Source organism: Mobula birostris, chromosome 3, assembly GCF_030028105.1.
Source record: "Mobula birostris isolate sMobBir1 chromosome 3, sMobBir1.hap1, whole genome shotgun sequence".
NCBI classification, from domain to species: Eukaryota; Metazoa; Chordata; class Chondrichthyes; order Myliobatiformes; family Myliobatidae; genus Mobula; species Mobula birostris.
Genome location: NC_092372.1, coordinates 155306839 through 155321396, shown reverse-complemented (window position 1 = coordinate 155321396; position 14558 = coordinate 155306839). Strand labels below are relative to the sequence as shown.

The 14558-nt window shown below is 40.1% G+C and overlaps 1 protein-coding gene across 2 annotated transcripts in view; it reads left to right on the top strand.

Annotated features, from left to right (window-relative positions):
• Positions 1-14558, top strand: part of LOC140195354 (tyrosine-protein phosphatase non-receptor type 3-like) — a 185099-nt gene that overhangs the window by 156291 nt on the left and 14250 nt on the right. For both annotated transcript variants that reach the window (XM_072253530.1, XM_072253529.1), the window contains exon 26: positions 212-347. In XM_072253530.1, coding sequence (XP_072109631.1) covers positions 212-347 — 136 coding nt within the window. The remainder of the gene's footprint in view (positions 1-211; positions 348-14558) is intronic.

The window sequence follows — 14558 nt, the reverse complement described above, 5'->3', positions numbered from 1 at the left end:
TTCCTCAGCCTGATATCACATATATCATCAGTGCAAAGTATAATCCCTGTCCCTGTAATAAGTTGTATAATAGGTACAGACTGATATCTTTATTCCCCTATATCTGTATGTACATCTATTTCTCATTCAATCATGATTATTATAAGTGCTCTCAATTACTAAGTATGTAATTATTAAATTTGTTGTCTCCAATTTGCATTTAATATTACAGTGCTGGAATTGGTCGAACTGGTGTTCTTATTGCCATGGAGACAGCAATATGCTTGATTGAAAATGACCAACCTGTATACCCTTTGGATATTGTTAGACGAATGAGAGATCAGCGAGCTATGATGGTACAAACATCGGTAAGATTTGGCTAATAAGTATGAAGTAATAATATAGCTATTTATGCTTAAGGATCCACAGACAACATTTGAGCAAATTTCCAACTAGTGCTCTGTGTTATGCATTTTGGCTATTTTGTTTTCTATTCTCGCTAAATATGTTTATGCTTACAACTAAAGCATGCTCCATTCCCTTACTGACAAGGCAAGCAGACAACTTACAAATCTGCCTTCACTGATTAACATAAATTATCTTGTAATTTCATGTTATAGAGTCCTTTAAACATTCGTCCTAATATTTTAATAAAGTTGCCTTAATTCAGATTTAGTCTCTCTTTTCAAGTTAATTGTATTCTTTGCTATATGGTGTACATACAGTAGATCTGCATCTGCTTACATGACTTCAAAGTGTTTTTAAATGTCGATTATTACAATTAGGTTGCCATCTCAGCATTCTAAGTTGCTAGCTGAAATAATTGTTTTAGCATTACCAATATTCACAGCAAAAATTCTCCAAGAAGTAGTTGAACTTACAAGCATAGAGCTCCTTTTGACTGCAACGGTGTTTATTTTAAAGTCAGAGTTGAATCTATTGTCATATGCTCAATTACATGTAAGCACAGGTGAAATGAAAGACATACTTGCCACAGCATCACAGGCATATACCATTAGACACACAATATCCACATTGTGAACTTCAATTACACACATTTTTAAAAGAAAGAAAAATTAGAACAGAAAAATGTCCATTGTGGTGCAAAGTGGTTATTGTGTTACTACACTGAAATAATGATTAGGATTGCACAGCTCAGTTCAAGAACAAAATAGTTGAAGAGATGTTACTGTTCTTGAACCTGGTGATGTGGGACTTCAGGCTTTTGTGCCTTTTGCCTGTTGGTAGATGGCATAGTCCAAATGGTGGGATCTTTGATGATAGATGTTGCCTTCTTGAGGCAATACCTCATGTACATACTACTGACAGTGAGTAAGAATATACTTGTTATGTATTGGGCAGTGTCCATTACTCTCCACAGCTTCTTGCATTCCTGTGCATACAAATCTCCATACTAGACCATGATGCAACCAGTCAGGATAGTTTCGATGCTACATCTGTAGAAATTTGTTCATGTGTTCAGTGACGTGTCAAGTCTCCACAGAAAGTAAAGATGACAGCATGTTTTCTTTTTGATTGATTCTATCCCATATCAGGATCTTAATTTACTATTGGTGGTAAAACATGACAACTGATTAGGAAGTTGTTTGTCAATCTCCAAATCTTGGCTCAATTGTTCAAACTGATTCCCTCAAAGTTACTTTACAGATGAAGTGCCAGTATTAAAAGAGATCCAGATGACAGCAATGTTAGGCTTGTTTGTTTTGCTGCCAGATTATTTTACGTTTTTCCATCCTTTTATAATTATGACGGTGGGTAATTTTTAGCACATAAACACTTTGAACACCTAAAAAAGAAAATAGTTCCTTAATTATGTCAAATATTGAAGGGTTCCTAAGAAGTAATTTACAGCTTCAAAAATTTTGCCTAAGACTAGATTTCAATATTGGTAGATAAATTTAAGACTTTTACAATTTCTCTTGAAGTGAAGCACTTACTCTGGCATACTAGAATTGATAAAACTACAGTTTTGTCATGAATGTTTTTCCTATTTTTATAGAAGTCCTTGAAAAGGGAGCGATCTAAATGTCACAAAAGCATGTCGATAATTAGGTCACAAACCTCACATTTAATCTGGAATCTAGACTAATATCACACTTGAAAAACTTGAAAGATCATACATTTCTCTACACTATATTCCATCTGCCACTTCTCTGCCCATTTTCTTTATCTGTCGAAGTCCTTCTCCAGACTCTCGGTTTCTTTTTTTTAATTTTATTTTTATTTGGATAAGGAATTCACAAGTATCATGTACTTTTTTCACATGTATAACCTTTTCCATTTTTTTATATGTATAAAACTATAATTATACATTCTTAAGTACACATTGAGATGATATAAAAAGAAATTAGACATTTAAATAGATAATTATGTACAGTGGAAATTCTAATCTATTAGGCTAAGTAATGGTATTAATTGTTAAGAAAAGTAGTAATAATAGTGGATTAGTAATAGTTTCCATATATCTCTTCTGGATCACTTCTTCTGGTCCAAAATGTTGTATGTAAGCCTATGTGACAACCAGTGTAGGTGTTTATATCCTAACTTGTTCATGCTTGCTCCTGCCCCCAAATATCCAATCCCTATGTACTTATTTACTTATCTTTTCCTTTACTTGAATTAATTCTCTATTTTCCAAACAAAAGCAAAAACAGTAAACATTTAGACTAGGGGTGCTTACGTTAGCAATATTACTGTGTTGATGAGAAGAGCAGTATAAATCATTAGGAGAGTCATCTAAAGTCTGCTCACATTGGGGTTATATATTCAATCCATTTATTCCAGATTTGATAATTTTTTTCTTTTTGAATTCTCAGGGAGTAAGTCAACTTTTCCATTTTGAATATTTCCAAGATAATTTCGTGCCAATCTTCTAATGTAGGTGGTATTGGATTTAGCCACTTTCTAGTGATTGATTTCTTACTTGCCACTAAAAGGGCCTGCAGCAACTTTATATCTTCCTTCTGTTCAAGAAACAATACATGCCCCAAATAGAGCGTCGCAAAGTTCAGAGGTATCTGGGTCCTAAGTACCTTAACTAATGTTCTATGAATACCTTCCCAATATAGACTTAATTTAGCACAATCCCAGAAAATATGGAAATGATTTGCCTCCTTGGAGCCGCACCTTCTCCAACACGTCACATTTGTATCTTTATATTTTTCCTGATATGTGGTCTTGAAGTATCTTATAATACTTTTCCAACAATGTTCTCTCCAAGTCAAAGAATTAGTCGAAGACCACTGAAAGCTGCATATTTTCCCCCAAGCCTCCTCTGAAAGTACCAACCCTGCTTCTTTCTCCCACTTCTCTTTAATATACAATGTGTTTACATTTTTAGCATGGGAGAGTGCATTATATAATCAAGAAACTGATTTACTAGGTATTGAACTGCAAACCGAATTAAGAATCTTGAAAAATTCTAATTCTACTGTTGATAGGTCTGTATATTTACAACTCTGGTTAACATAATTTCGTACTTCAAGGTACCTAAAAAAGTCATTGTGTTCTAGGCCATGTTTCCTGCAGGAACTTTGTAATACTCTTTTATGTATAAATGAGAGATAGGTTGTAAGACCTTTCTTTATCCATAGTTCAAATCTTTTATCTCCTCTGTTGGGAAGGAATTCGGTATCATATGCACACCATCTGAAGAGTTTTAACATGTTATTAATTCCACATGAATTAACCACCTTCTGCCATACTTTTAATGTAAGATTTATCCAACTGTTTTTAAATTTTTCCAATTGGGCCATCAATCCTTTGTCAGCTATTGAGGCCTGTAGAGGAAAACTGTCAACCAATCCAAATTCTATTTCCTTCCATCTAGCCTTATATTCTCTATTACACCAATATAACAGAGGGGTTATCTGTGAGGCATAAAAATAATTTCTCAGGCAAGGAAGAACCATACCTCCTCCTTCCTTCCCTAACTGTAAGGTGTTATATCGAATTCTAGGTATCTTTCCTTGCCAAATGAAGCGGGAAATCCATTTGTCCCATTCCCTGAATTGATTATCATCCACCTCCACAGGTAAAGTACGGAAAAGATACAGTAACAGAGGAAGAATATTCATTTTTATAGTATTTATCCTTGAATTTAAACTTAAAAAGGGGATAAGATTCCATCTATGCATATCTGCTTTTATCTCTGAGATTAATGGCCCATAATTTACCTGTGACAGCGTTGAAAGATCCTTCGGCAGGGTTATTCCTAAATATTTTAATGATTTAGCTTCCCACTTAAGATCATATGTATCCTGCAATTTTTTGGATGGTGTATAACTTAGGGACATAACCTGCGTTTTCTTTACATTTATTTTACAACCTGATATTTTCCCAAAGTCATCCAACAGTGTAAACAATCCTATAAATGATTTTTCTGGTTCACTCAGATAGACTAAAACATCATCTGCGAATAACGCCACTTTCTGTTCAATCCCTGCCACCTTGATACCTCTTACGATTTCGCTCTGTTTTATTAGTTGGGCAAGCAGTTCAATATATAGCGCAAAAAGGAGAGGAGAAATTGGGCATCCCTGTCTAGTGCCTCTCTCTAAAATAAAGGAGTCAGAGAGGTCCCCATTTATCTTAATTCGAGCTGTAGGGCTGTCATATAGAGTCTGAATTACGTTAATTCACGGTTAATTCACGGTTAGAAGGGGGAAGGGGAAAGGTCAGGTAATAGGGAGTATCCCGGTGGCTGTGCCCCTTAACAACAGGTACTCCTGTTTGAGTACTGTTGGGGGGGACAGCTTACCCGGGAGAAGCGACAGTGGCCGTGCCTCCGGCACAGAGTCCGGCCCTGTAGCTCAGAAGGGTAGGGCAAGGAAGAGGAGGGCAGTTGTGATAGGGGACTCGATAGTAAGGGGGTCAGATAGGCAATTCTGTGGACGCAGTCAAGAGACCCGGATGGTAGTTTGCCTCCCTGGTGCCAGGGTCCGGGATATTTCTGATCGTGTCCAAGATATCCTGAAGTGGGAGGGTGAGGAGCCAGAGGACGTGGTACATATAGGTACCAATGACATAGGTAGGAAAAGGGATGAGGTCCTGAAAGGAGAATATAGGAAGGGAGTTGAGAAAAAGGACCGCAAAGGTAGTAATCTTGGGATTACTGCCTGTGCCACGCGACAGTGAGAGTAGGAATGCGATGAGGTGGAGGATAAATGCGTGGCTGAGGGATTGGAGCAGGGGGCAGGGATTCAAGTTTTTGGATCATTGGGACCTCTTTTGGCGCAGGCGTGACCTGTACAAAAAGGACGGGTTGCACTTGAATCCTAGGGGGACCAATATCCTGGCAGGGAGATTAGCGGGGACTACTGAGGTGACTTTAAACTAGAATGGTTGGGGAGTGGGAATCAAATTAAAGAGGCTAGGCGTGAGGAGGTTAGTTCACTACAGGGGGATGGGAACCAGTGCAGAGAGGCAGAGGGGTGTAAAATGAGGGTAGAAACAAAAAGTACTATGGAGAAAAGTAAAAGTGGCAGGCCAACAAATCCAGGGCAAGCATTAAAAGGGGCCACTTTTCAGCATAATTGTATAAGGGCTAAGAGAGTTGTAAAAGAGCGCCTGAAGGCTTTGTGTGTCAATGCAAGGAGCATCTGTAATAAGGTGGATGAATTGAAAGTGCAGATTGTTATTAATGATTATGATATAGTTGGGATCACAGAGACATGGCTCCAGGGTGACCAGGGATGGGAGCTCAACGTTCAGGGATATTCAATATTCAGGAGGGATAGACATGAAGGAAGGGGAGGTGGGGTGGCGTTGCTGGTTAAAGATGAGATTAACGCAATAGAAAGGAAGGACATAAGCCGGGAAGATGTGGAATCGATATGGGTAGAGCTGCGTAACACTAAGGGGCAGAAGAAGCTGGTGGGAGTTGTGTACAGGCCACCTAACAGTAGTAGTGAGGTCGGAGATGGTATTAAACAGGAAATTAGAAATGTCTGCAATAAAGGAACAGCAGTTATAATGGGTGACTTCAATCTACATGTAGATTGGGTGAACCAAATTGGTAAAGGTGCTGAGGAAGAGGATTTCTTGGAATGTATGCGGGATGGTTTTTTGAACCAACATGTCGAGGAACCGACTAGAGAGCAGGCTATTCTGGACTGGGTTTTGAGCAATGAGGAAGGGTTAATTAGCAATCTTGTCGTGAGAGGCCCCTTGGGTAAGAGTGACCATAATATGGTGGAATTCTTCATTAAGATGGAGAGTGACATAGTTAATTCAGAAACAAAGGTTCTGAACTTAAAAAGGGGTAACTTTGAAGGTATGAGATGTGAATTAGCTAAGATAGACTGGCAGATGACACTTAAAGGATTGACCGTGGATATGCAATGGCAAGCATTTAAAGGTTGCATGGATGAACTGCAACAAATGTTCATCCCTGTTTGGCAAAAGAATAAATCAAGGAAGGTAGTGCACCCGTGGCTGACAAGAGAAATTAGGGATAGTATCAATTCCAAAGAAGCAGCATACAAATTAGCCAGAGAAAGTGGCTCACCTGAGGACTGGGAGAAATTCAGAGTTCAGCAGAGGAGGACAAAGGGCTTAATTAGGAAGGGGAAAAAAGATTATGAGAGAAAACTGGCAGGCAACATAAAAATGGACTGTAAAAGCTTTTATAGATATGTAAAAAGGAAAAGACTGGTAAAGACAAATGTAGGTCCCCTGCAGGCAGAAACAGGTGAGTTGATTATGGGGAGCAAGGACATGGCAGACCAATTGAATAATTACTTTGGTTCTGTCTTCACTAAGGAGGACATAAATAATCTTCCAGAAATAGTAGGGGACAGAGGGTCCAGTGAGATGGAGGAACTGAGCGAAATACATGTTAGTAGGGAAGTGGTGTTAGGTAAATTGAAGGGATTGAAGGCAGATAAATCCCCAGGGCCAGATGGTCTGCATCCCAGGGTGCTTAAGGAAGTAGCCCAAGAAATAGTGGATGCATTAGTGATAATTTTTCAAAACTCGTTAGATTCTGGACTAGTTCCTGAGGATTGGAGGGTGGCTAATGTAACTCCACTTTTTAAAAAAGGAACGTCGGTGGTGGGGAAACTGCTGGAGTCAGTTATCAAGGATGTGATAACAGCACATTTGGAAAGTGGTGAAATGATCGGACAAAGTCAGCATGGATTTGTGAAAGGAAAATCATGTCTGACAAATCTCATAGAATTTTTTGAGGATGTAACTAGTAGAGTGGATAGGGGAGAACCAGTGGATGTGGTATATTTGGATTTTCAGAAGGCTTTTGACAAGGTCCCACACAGGAGATTAGTGTGCAAACTTAAAGCACACGGTATTGGGGGTAAGGTATTGGTGTGGGTGGAGAGTTGGTTAGCAGACAGGAAGCAAAGAGTGGGAATAAACGGGACCTTTTCAGAATGGCAGGCGGTGACTAGTGGGGTACCGCAAGGCTCGGTGCTGGGACCCCAGTTGTTTACAATATATATTAATGACTTGGATGAGGGAATTAAATGCAGCATCTCCAAGTTTGCGGATGACAGGAAGCTGGGTGGCAGTGTTAGCTGTGAGGAGGTTGCTAAGAGGATGCAGGGTGACTTGGATAGGTTGGGTGAATGGGCAAATTCATGGCAGATGCAATTTAATGTGGATAAATGTGAAGTTATCCACTTTGGTGGCAAAAATAGGAAAACAGATTATTATCTGAATGGTGGCCGATTAGGAAAAGGGGAGGTGCAACGTGACCTGGGTGTCATTATACACCAGTCATTGAAAGTGGGCATGCAGGTACAGCAGGCGGTGAAAAAGGCGAATGGTATGCTGGCATTTATAGTGAGAGGATTTGAGTACAGGAGCAGGGAGGTACTACTGCAGTTGTACAAGGCCTTGGTGAGACCGCACCTGGAGTATTGTGTGCAGTTTTGGTCCCCTAATCTGAGGAAAGACATCCTTGCCATAGAGGGAGTACAGAGAAGGTTCACCAGATTGATTCCTGGGATGGCAGGACTTTCATATGAAGAAAGAATGGATGAACTGGGCTTGTACTCGTTGGAATTTAGAAGATTGAGGGGGGATCCGATTGAAACGTATAAGATCCTAAAGGGATTGGACAGGCTAGATGCAGGAAGATTGTTCCCGATGTTGGGGAAGTCCAGAACGAGGGGTCACAGTTTGAGGATAGAGGGGAAGCCTTTTAGGACTGAGATTAGGAAAAACTCCTTCACACAGAGAGTGGTGAATCTGTGGAATTCTCTGCCACAGGAAACAGTTGAGGCCAATTCATTGGCTATATTTAAGAGGGAGTTAGATATGGCCCTTGTGGCTACGGGGGTCAGGGGGTATGGAGGGAAGGCTGGGGCGGCGTTCTGAGTTGGATGATCAGCCATGATCATAATAAATGGCGGTGCAGGCTCGAAGGACTGAATGGCCTACTCCTGCACCTATTTTCTATGTTTCTATGTTAATAAACTTTTCTTGAAAGCCGGATCTTCCTAACACTCTGTATAGGAATGCCCAACTAACCAAATCAAAAGCTTTCTCAGCATCTAATTCTACTACCATTGTCTCTGTCTCGTTCTTATTAACCTGTTCTATTATGTGTAGAGTTCTCCTTATGTTGTCCTGTGTTTGTCTTTGTTGAATAAATCCAGTCTGGTCTAAATGGATTAGGCCAGGTAAGAGCTTTTCCAATCTGCGCGCTAATATAGATGTAAGTAGTTTGTAATCTAAATTAAGAACACTAATTGGCTGATAATTGCCACATTCTAGTTTATCTTTACCTTCTTTAGGAATAACTGAAATAATCGCTTCTCTCCAGGAAGGTGGAGTTTCTCTTCTATGCAAGATCCAATTAAAGGTGTTAAGTAGTAATGGGGCTAACTGTGACTTCAGGGATTTGTACCACTCTGTGGTAAACCCATCTGAACCCAGGGACTTTCCAGCCTTTAACCTAGAGATGGCCACATTCAGTTCTTTGGCAGTTACTAGTTCTAATAGACTTCCATTTTGTAAATCTGTAAGTTTAGGTAGATCTAAAGAATTCAATAAACTGTCTATATAGGGCTCATTGGAGGCCCGGGTTTGGGAGTACAGCTCTCGATAATATGTTTCAAAACTCTCTTGAATTTTCCCTATTGTACTCTCCACAAGCTTTGTCTTTGGATTCTTTATTTTATGAATTGTATTGTCTGCTTGTTGTCGTAACTTATATGCTAATAATCTAGCTGATTTACCTCCTACTTCATAATTCTTTTGTCTCAGGTAAAGAAAATTTCCTTGAGTTTCCAACATACAAACATCGTCAATTTCACCTTGCAATTTCCTAATTTCCTGTTTTAAATTTGAATTACTTTTGTTGCTATCTACAACTTGAAGTTGTTTTAATTTTCCTTGAAGGTCTGCTAATTTTTGTGCATTGATTTTTTTCATGTGAGTGGTAATGGAAATAATTTTCTCTCTCAGTACAGCTTTCAGTGTATCCCATAAGATCACTGGTGATGTTTCTCCCATGTCATTAAGGTCTAGGTATTCTTTGATTTCTCCCCTTAATCTCTCCATTACTTTCGGGTTATTGAGTATATGTGAGTTTAGCCGCCATAGTGTTTTCCTCATTTTCCTTTCCAGGATTAGAGACATAGAGACTGGGCTATGATCTGACAGATTAATTGTTGCAATATTACAGTTTTTTATCCTGAGTCTGCCTGTATTAAAGATAAAGAAATAGTCTATCCTTGAATAGGCTGAATGAGGGAAAGAGTAATGTGTATAATCTTTACTAGTAGGGTGTAATTCCCTCCACACATCTATAATTCCCAACTCCTCCATCAATAAATTCATTTTCCGAGTCAGAGGTTTATTCTGAGTAACTATTCTTGAAGAATCTAATATAGGATTTAATCTAATATTAAAATCCCCTCCACAGATTACTACCCCTTGGCAACTGACCATTAGGTCAAAAATGTGTCTATAAAATGACCATTCACAACCTGGAGGAGCATAAACATTCAGCAGTGTTATTTCTGTACCTTCTACTCTTGCTGTAATTTTTACAAATCTTCCATCTTTGTCTTTAGTCTCTGAAATATGTTCATAATTAAGAGTACTTGATATTAAAGTAGCTGCCCCTCTTTTGTGGCTCAATTTATATGATGAATAAAATACATGCTTAAAGCCCATTCTTTTTAATTTTCCATGTTCAGATTGGCTGATATGTGTTTCCTGGAGGAAAGCTATTTGTGCCCTCTCTTTTTTCAATTTAGACATAATCTTATTTCTTTTAATTGGATTCAAAACCCCATTAACATTATAGGAAATTATTTTTACCAATTCAATTTGCATTTTTCTCTAGTAGAAAAAAAACACTCTCCTTTTCTAACCAAACAGTAAGCAATCCCTTCTCAACACTAAACCAAAACATATAACCACACCCTAGACATTTTTGAACGTATAACATTTGAAAATTTTTCCCGACTTCCCACAGTGAGGCCTGAGCACTGACCCACCTCAGTCCAGAGGGATAACTACCCTGTGTTAGAGGGCCCTCAGCAGTTTGAATAATCATAGAGAATTTTCTCCTATTTATGTCTCGACCATATTGCTATCATTCAAGTTATTCCGTCTAGTTTATTTTCAGATACCAGCTTTCATTTTACCTTTAAGTCCGATTTACTCTTTTCAGTCATTTCTCTTAATTAGTCTGTATTCTCTGTACATTTGCGTCTGAATATTTGCAGCTTTTCCTTGTAGTTTGACACCCTGGTTCGTGTGGAGCGTCCTCGCCCCACTGACTGCCACGATTTCTGCCGAATCCTCTCCAGTAGCGACTCCGGTTGGGTGATAACTTTAATAGGTAGTCCCCAGTCCGCCAGGTCCAACGTTGCCTCCTCCACCGTAGCGTAAGTTTTTGACTCTTCGTCGTAAAAGACTCTCAGCCGAGCTGGATACAGGGTCTGAAATCTGATGTTGTTTTCCTTCAGGACCCTCCGTGTTTCCACATATTCCTTCCGTCTGGCAAGGATCCCCGGTGCGTAATCGTGGTCTATACTGATTTTACAGTTGCTGCACATGAAACCTTTCTTTTGCCATGCCCGTTTAAGCACCTCTTCCTTCGTTCTGTAACTGAGAAATCTGACCAGAATTGATCTGGACTGGGCGCCTGCCGGAGGCTGTGGTGCCAACGCGCGGTGAGCCCTTTCTATCTGTAGGTCTTTTGTGGCCGGTATATCAAGGTTCTCTCTAAGCAGCTTCTCCACGAAGGGAATCATCAATCCAGGTTTACCTTCATTTCCTTCGGGAACTCCGTAGATCCTCACATTTTCCCTTCTTGAGTGGCCTTCTTGGTCTATTAGCTTCCACTGGAGCTGCTCTTGCAGCTTTAGCATTTCTGCTATCACTTCCTCTGCGTTTTGTACCTTCTCTTCAATTCCAACAATCCTCGCTTCGGCTTCATCTATCCTCGAGTTAGTTTTTACTATTTCTCTTTTAATATCCTCCAGCTGTTTGTTGTTATCTTGTTGGAACTCGCGAATCTCTCCGAGAATCAAAGACAGAGTCACCGATTCCTCCTCATTATCTCTGTCCTGGCTTGCATTGGGGGAGTTAGGCCCATCGCCTTGCTGCGTCTCTTTATCAGCCTTCGGAGCGGACTTTTTAATCTTGTTCTTGGACATCATCCTTGCCCCTTTTATTAATATAGTTATACAATATTAAGTATTCGTCTAAATTCGATTTTGGGGCAGTTTACCTTCTTTTTGGCCGAGAGACCTTTTCCTTACACCGCCATTCCCTTCATGACCCGGAAGTCCTCCCAGACTCTCGGTTTCATCAACATTACCTGCCCCTTCCCCTGTCTTTGGATTGTTATCAAACTTGGCAACAAGGCCGTCAATTCTGCCATCCAAAGCCATTGATATATCACAAGAAAAGAAGCAGTCCAGACACTTAACACCTGAAGAACACCATTGGTCAATGGCAGCCAACCAAAAAAGGATGCCTTTATTCTCACTCTTTACCTCCTACCAGTAAGTCATTCTTTGATCCATGCTAGAAATTTTCCTGTAATACCATGGGCTCTCAATTTGTTCAGCAGCTTCATGTGTGGCACCTTGTCAAAGGCCTTCTGAAAATCCAAGTAAGCAGCATCCACTCAATTCTTGCAATTATTTGGGGAAATACCGGGTGGAATAGGTGGCTCCTTTGTCTATCCTCTTATAAAGCTAAATCAAGTGATATAGGAGACAGTAGGGATTCATTTTCAGATGAGCTCAATGCCTTCTATAATCGCTTTGACCATCAAAACATGGAGGAACCATCATAAACTCCCACATCCCCCTATGATCCCATGATTTCAGTCTCTGAAGCCAATGTGTGAGCAATCTTCAGGAGAGTGAACCTGTGAAAAGCATCCAGCCCAGATGGGGTACCTGGCCAAGTACTAAAGAATTGCACCAATCAACTGTCTAGTGTGTTCACAGAGATCTTTAAACTCTCGCTTCAGCAATTTGTGGTACCAACCGACTTCAAGCAGGTTTCAATTATATTAGTGCCAAAGAAGAATGTGTTAACCTGTCTCAATGGCTAGCATCCAGTAGCACTTATATCCACAATGATGAAGTGTTTTAAGACGATGGTGATGGTATATACCAACTCTCGCCTGAGAAATGACTTGGATCCACTCCAACTTGCGTACTGGAGCTACAGGTCCATGGCATCATAGACATAGACATACTTTATTGATCCCGAGGGAGATTGAGTTTTGTTACAGCTGCACCAACCATGAATAGAGCATAAATATAGAAATACAAAAACCACAATCAATCAAACAACAATATGCAAACTATGCCAGATGGAAATAAGTCCAGGACCAGCCTATTGGCTCAGGGTGTCTGACCCTCCACTGGAGGAGCTGCAAAGTTTGATGGCCACAGGCAGGAACAACCTCCGATGACGCCCAGTGTTGTATCTCGGTGGAATATGGCCCGAGTCCAATTGCAAAAAGTTCAATATCTGGGCTACAAACACTTCCCTCGATCGTAATGTGACCAGGATTGCATCATCCGTTGTTAACCAGAACAGTAAGCCCCCAACTCCTTTACGCTTACCGCTCTCAGTGCACATCCAGTCAGCCCGAACGGTCTGGAAACCCTCCATGGAAAAGTCTTGGTTTGGTATGTCCACGTGCAGTCCAAGTGGAGAACTCCTCTTCTCCATAAGTCTCTTCACTCAACCCTGGAACATCTGGACAGCAAAGATGCATACATCAGGATTCTCTTTATAGACTACAACTCAGCGTTCAGTACCATCCTCTCCTCCAAATGAATCAATAAGCTTCAGGACCTTGACCTCAATACCTCCTTGTGCAGTTGGATCCTCGATTTCCTCACTTGCAGACTCCAATTCAGATTGGCAACAACATCTCCTTTGTGATCTACATCAGCACCGGTGCACCACCAAGCTGTGTGCTTAGTCCTCTGCTGTACTCACTTTACTGTGTGGCTAAGCACAGCTCCAATGCCAATGACAACATGATAGAGGAGCTGATTATTGACTTCAGTGAAGGAGACCAGAGGTCAATTAGCCAGTTCTCATCAGGGGATCAGAGTAAAGAAGGTTAGCAACTTTAAATTACTAGGAGTTAATATTTCAGAGCACCTGTCCTGGGCCCAGCATATAAGTGCAATTACAAATAAAGCACAGCAGAACTTCTACTTCCTTAGGAGATTATGGAGATTAGACATGACATCTAAACTTCGATAAACTTCTATAGATATGTAATGGAGAGTATATTGACTAGCTGTATCACAGCCTGGTATGAAAACACCAATGCACTTGGTCAGAAAATTGTACAAAAAGTAGTGGATACAGCCCAGTCCATCACAGGTAAATCCCTCCCAACCATTGAGCATACCTAAATGAAACATTGATGCAGGAAAGCCACATCCATCATCAGGAACCCCCACCACCCCAGACATACTCTCCTCTCACTGCTGCCATCAGGAGGAAGGTATAAAAGCCTCATGACTCACACTATAGTTTCAGGAACACTTGTTGTCCTCAACCATCAGGCTCCTGAACCAAAGAAGATAACTCAACTTCATTTGCACCATCATTGAAATATACCCACAACCAATGGACTCACTTTCAAGGACTCATGGTCATCTCATGGTCTCAATATTTATTGTTTATTTGTTTTTATTATTTCTATTTTTGTATTTGTACAGTTTATTGTCTTCTGCACTCTGGTTGGACACCCTAGTTGGATGGAGTTTCATTGATTCTATTATGGTTATTATTCTATAGATTTGTAGAGTAATCCAATAAGAAAATGAATCTTAGGGTTGAAATATTGTCACATACATATTCTTTGATAATAAAATTTACTTTGAACTTTATCCTACCTGTTCTTTCCTTAAAGAATTCGAACATATTTTGTGAGGCAGGATTTCCCCTGAGGAAACCATACTGACTACAGCCTATTTTACCATGTGCCTCTAAGTGCCTTTTAACCTCATCCTTGATAATGGATTCCAACATCTTCCCAACCACTGGTCAGGCTAACTGACTTATCATTTCCTTTCTCCTGCCTCCCTCCC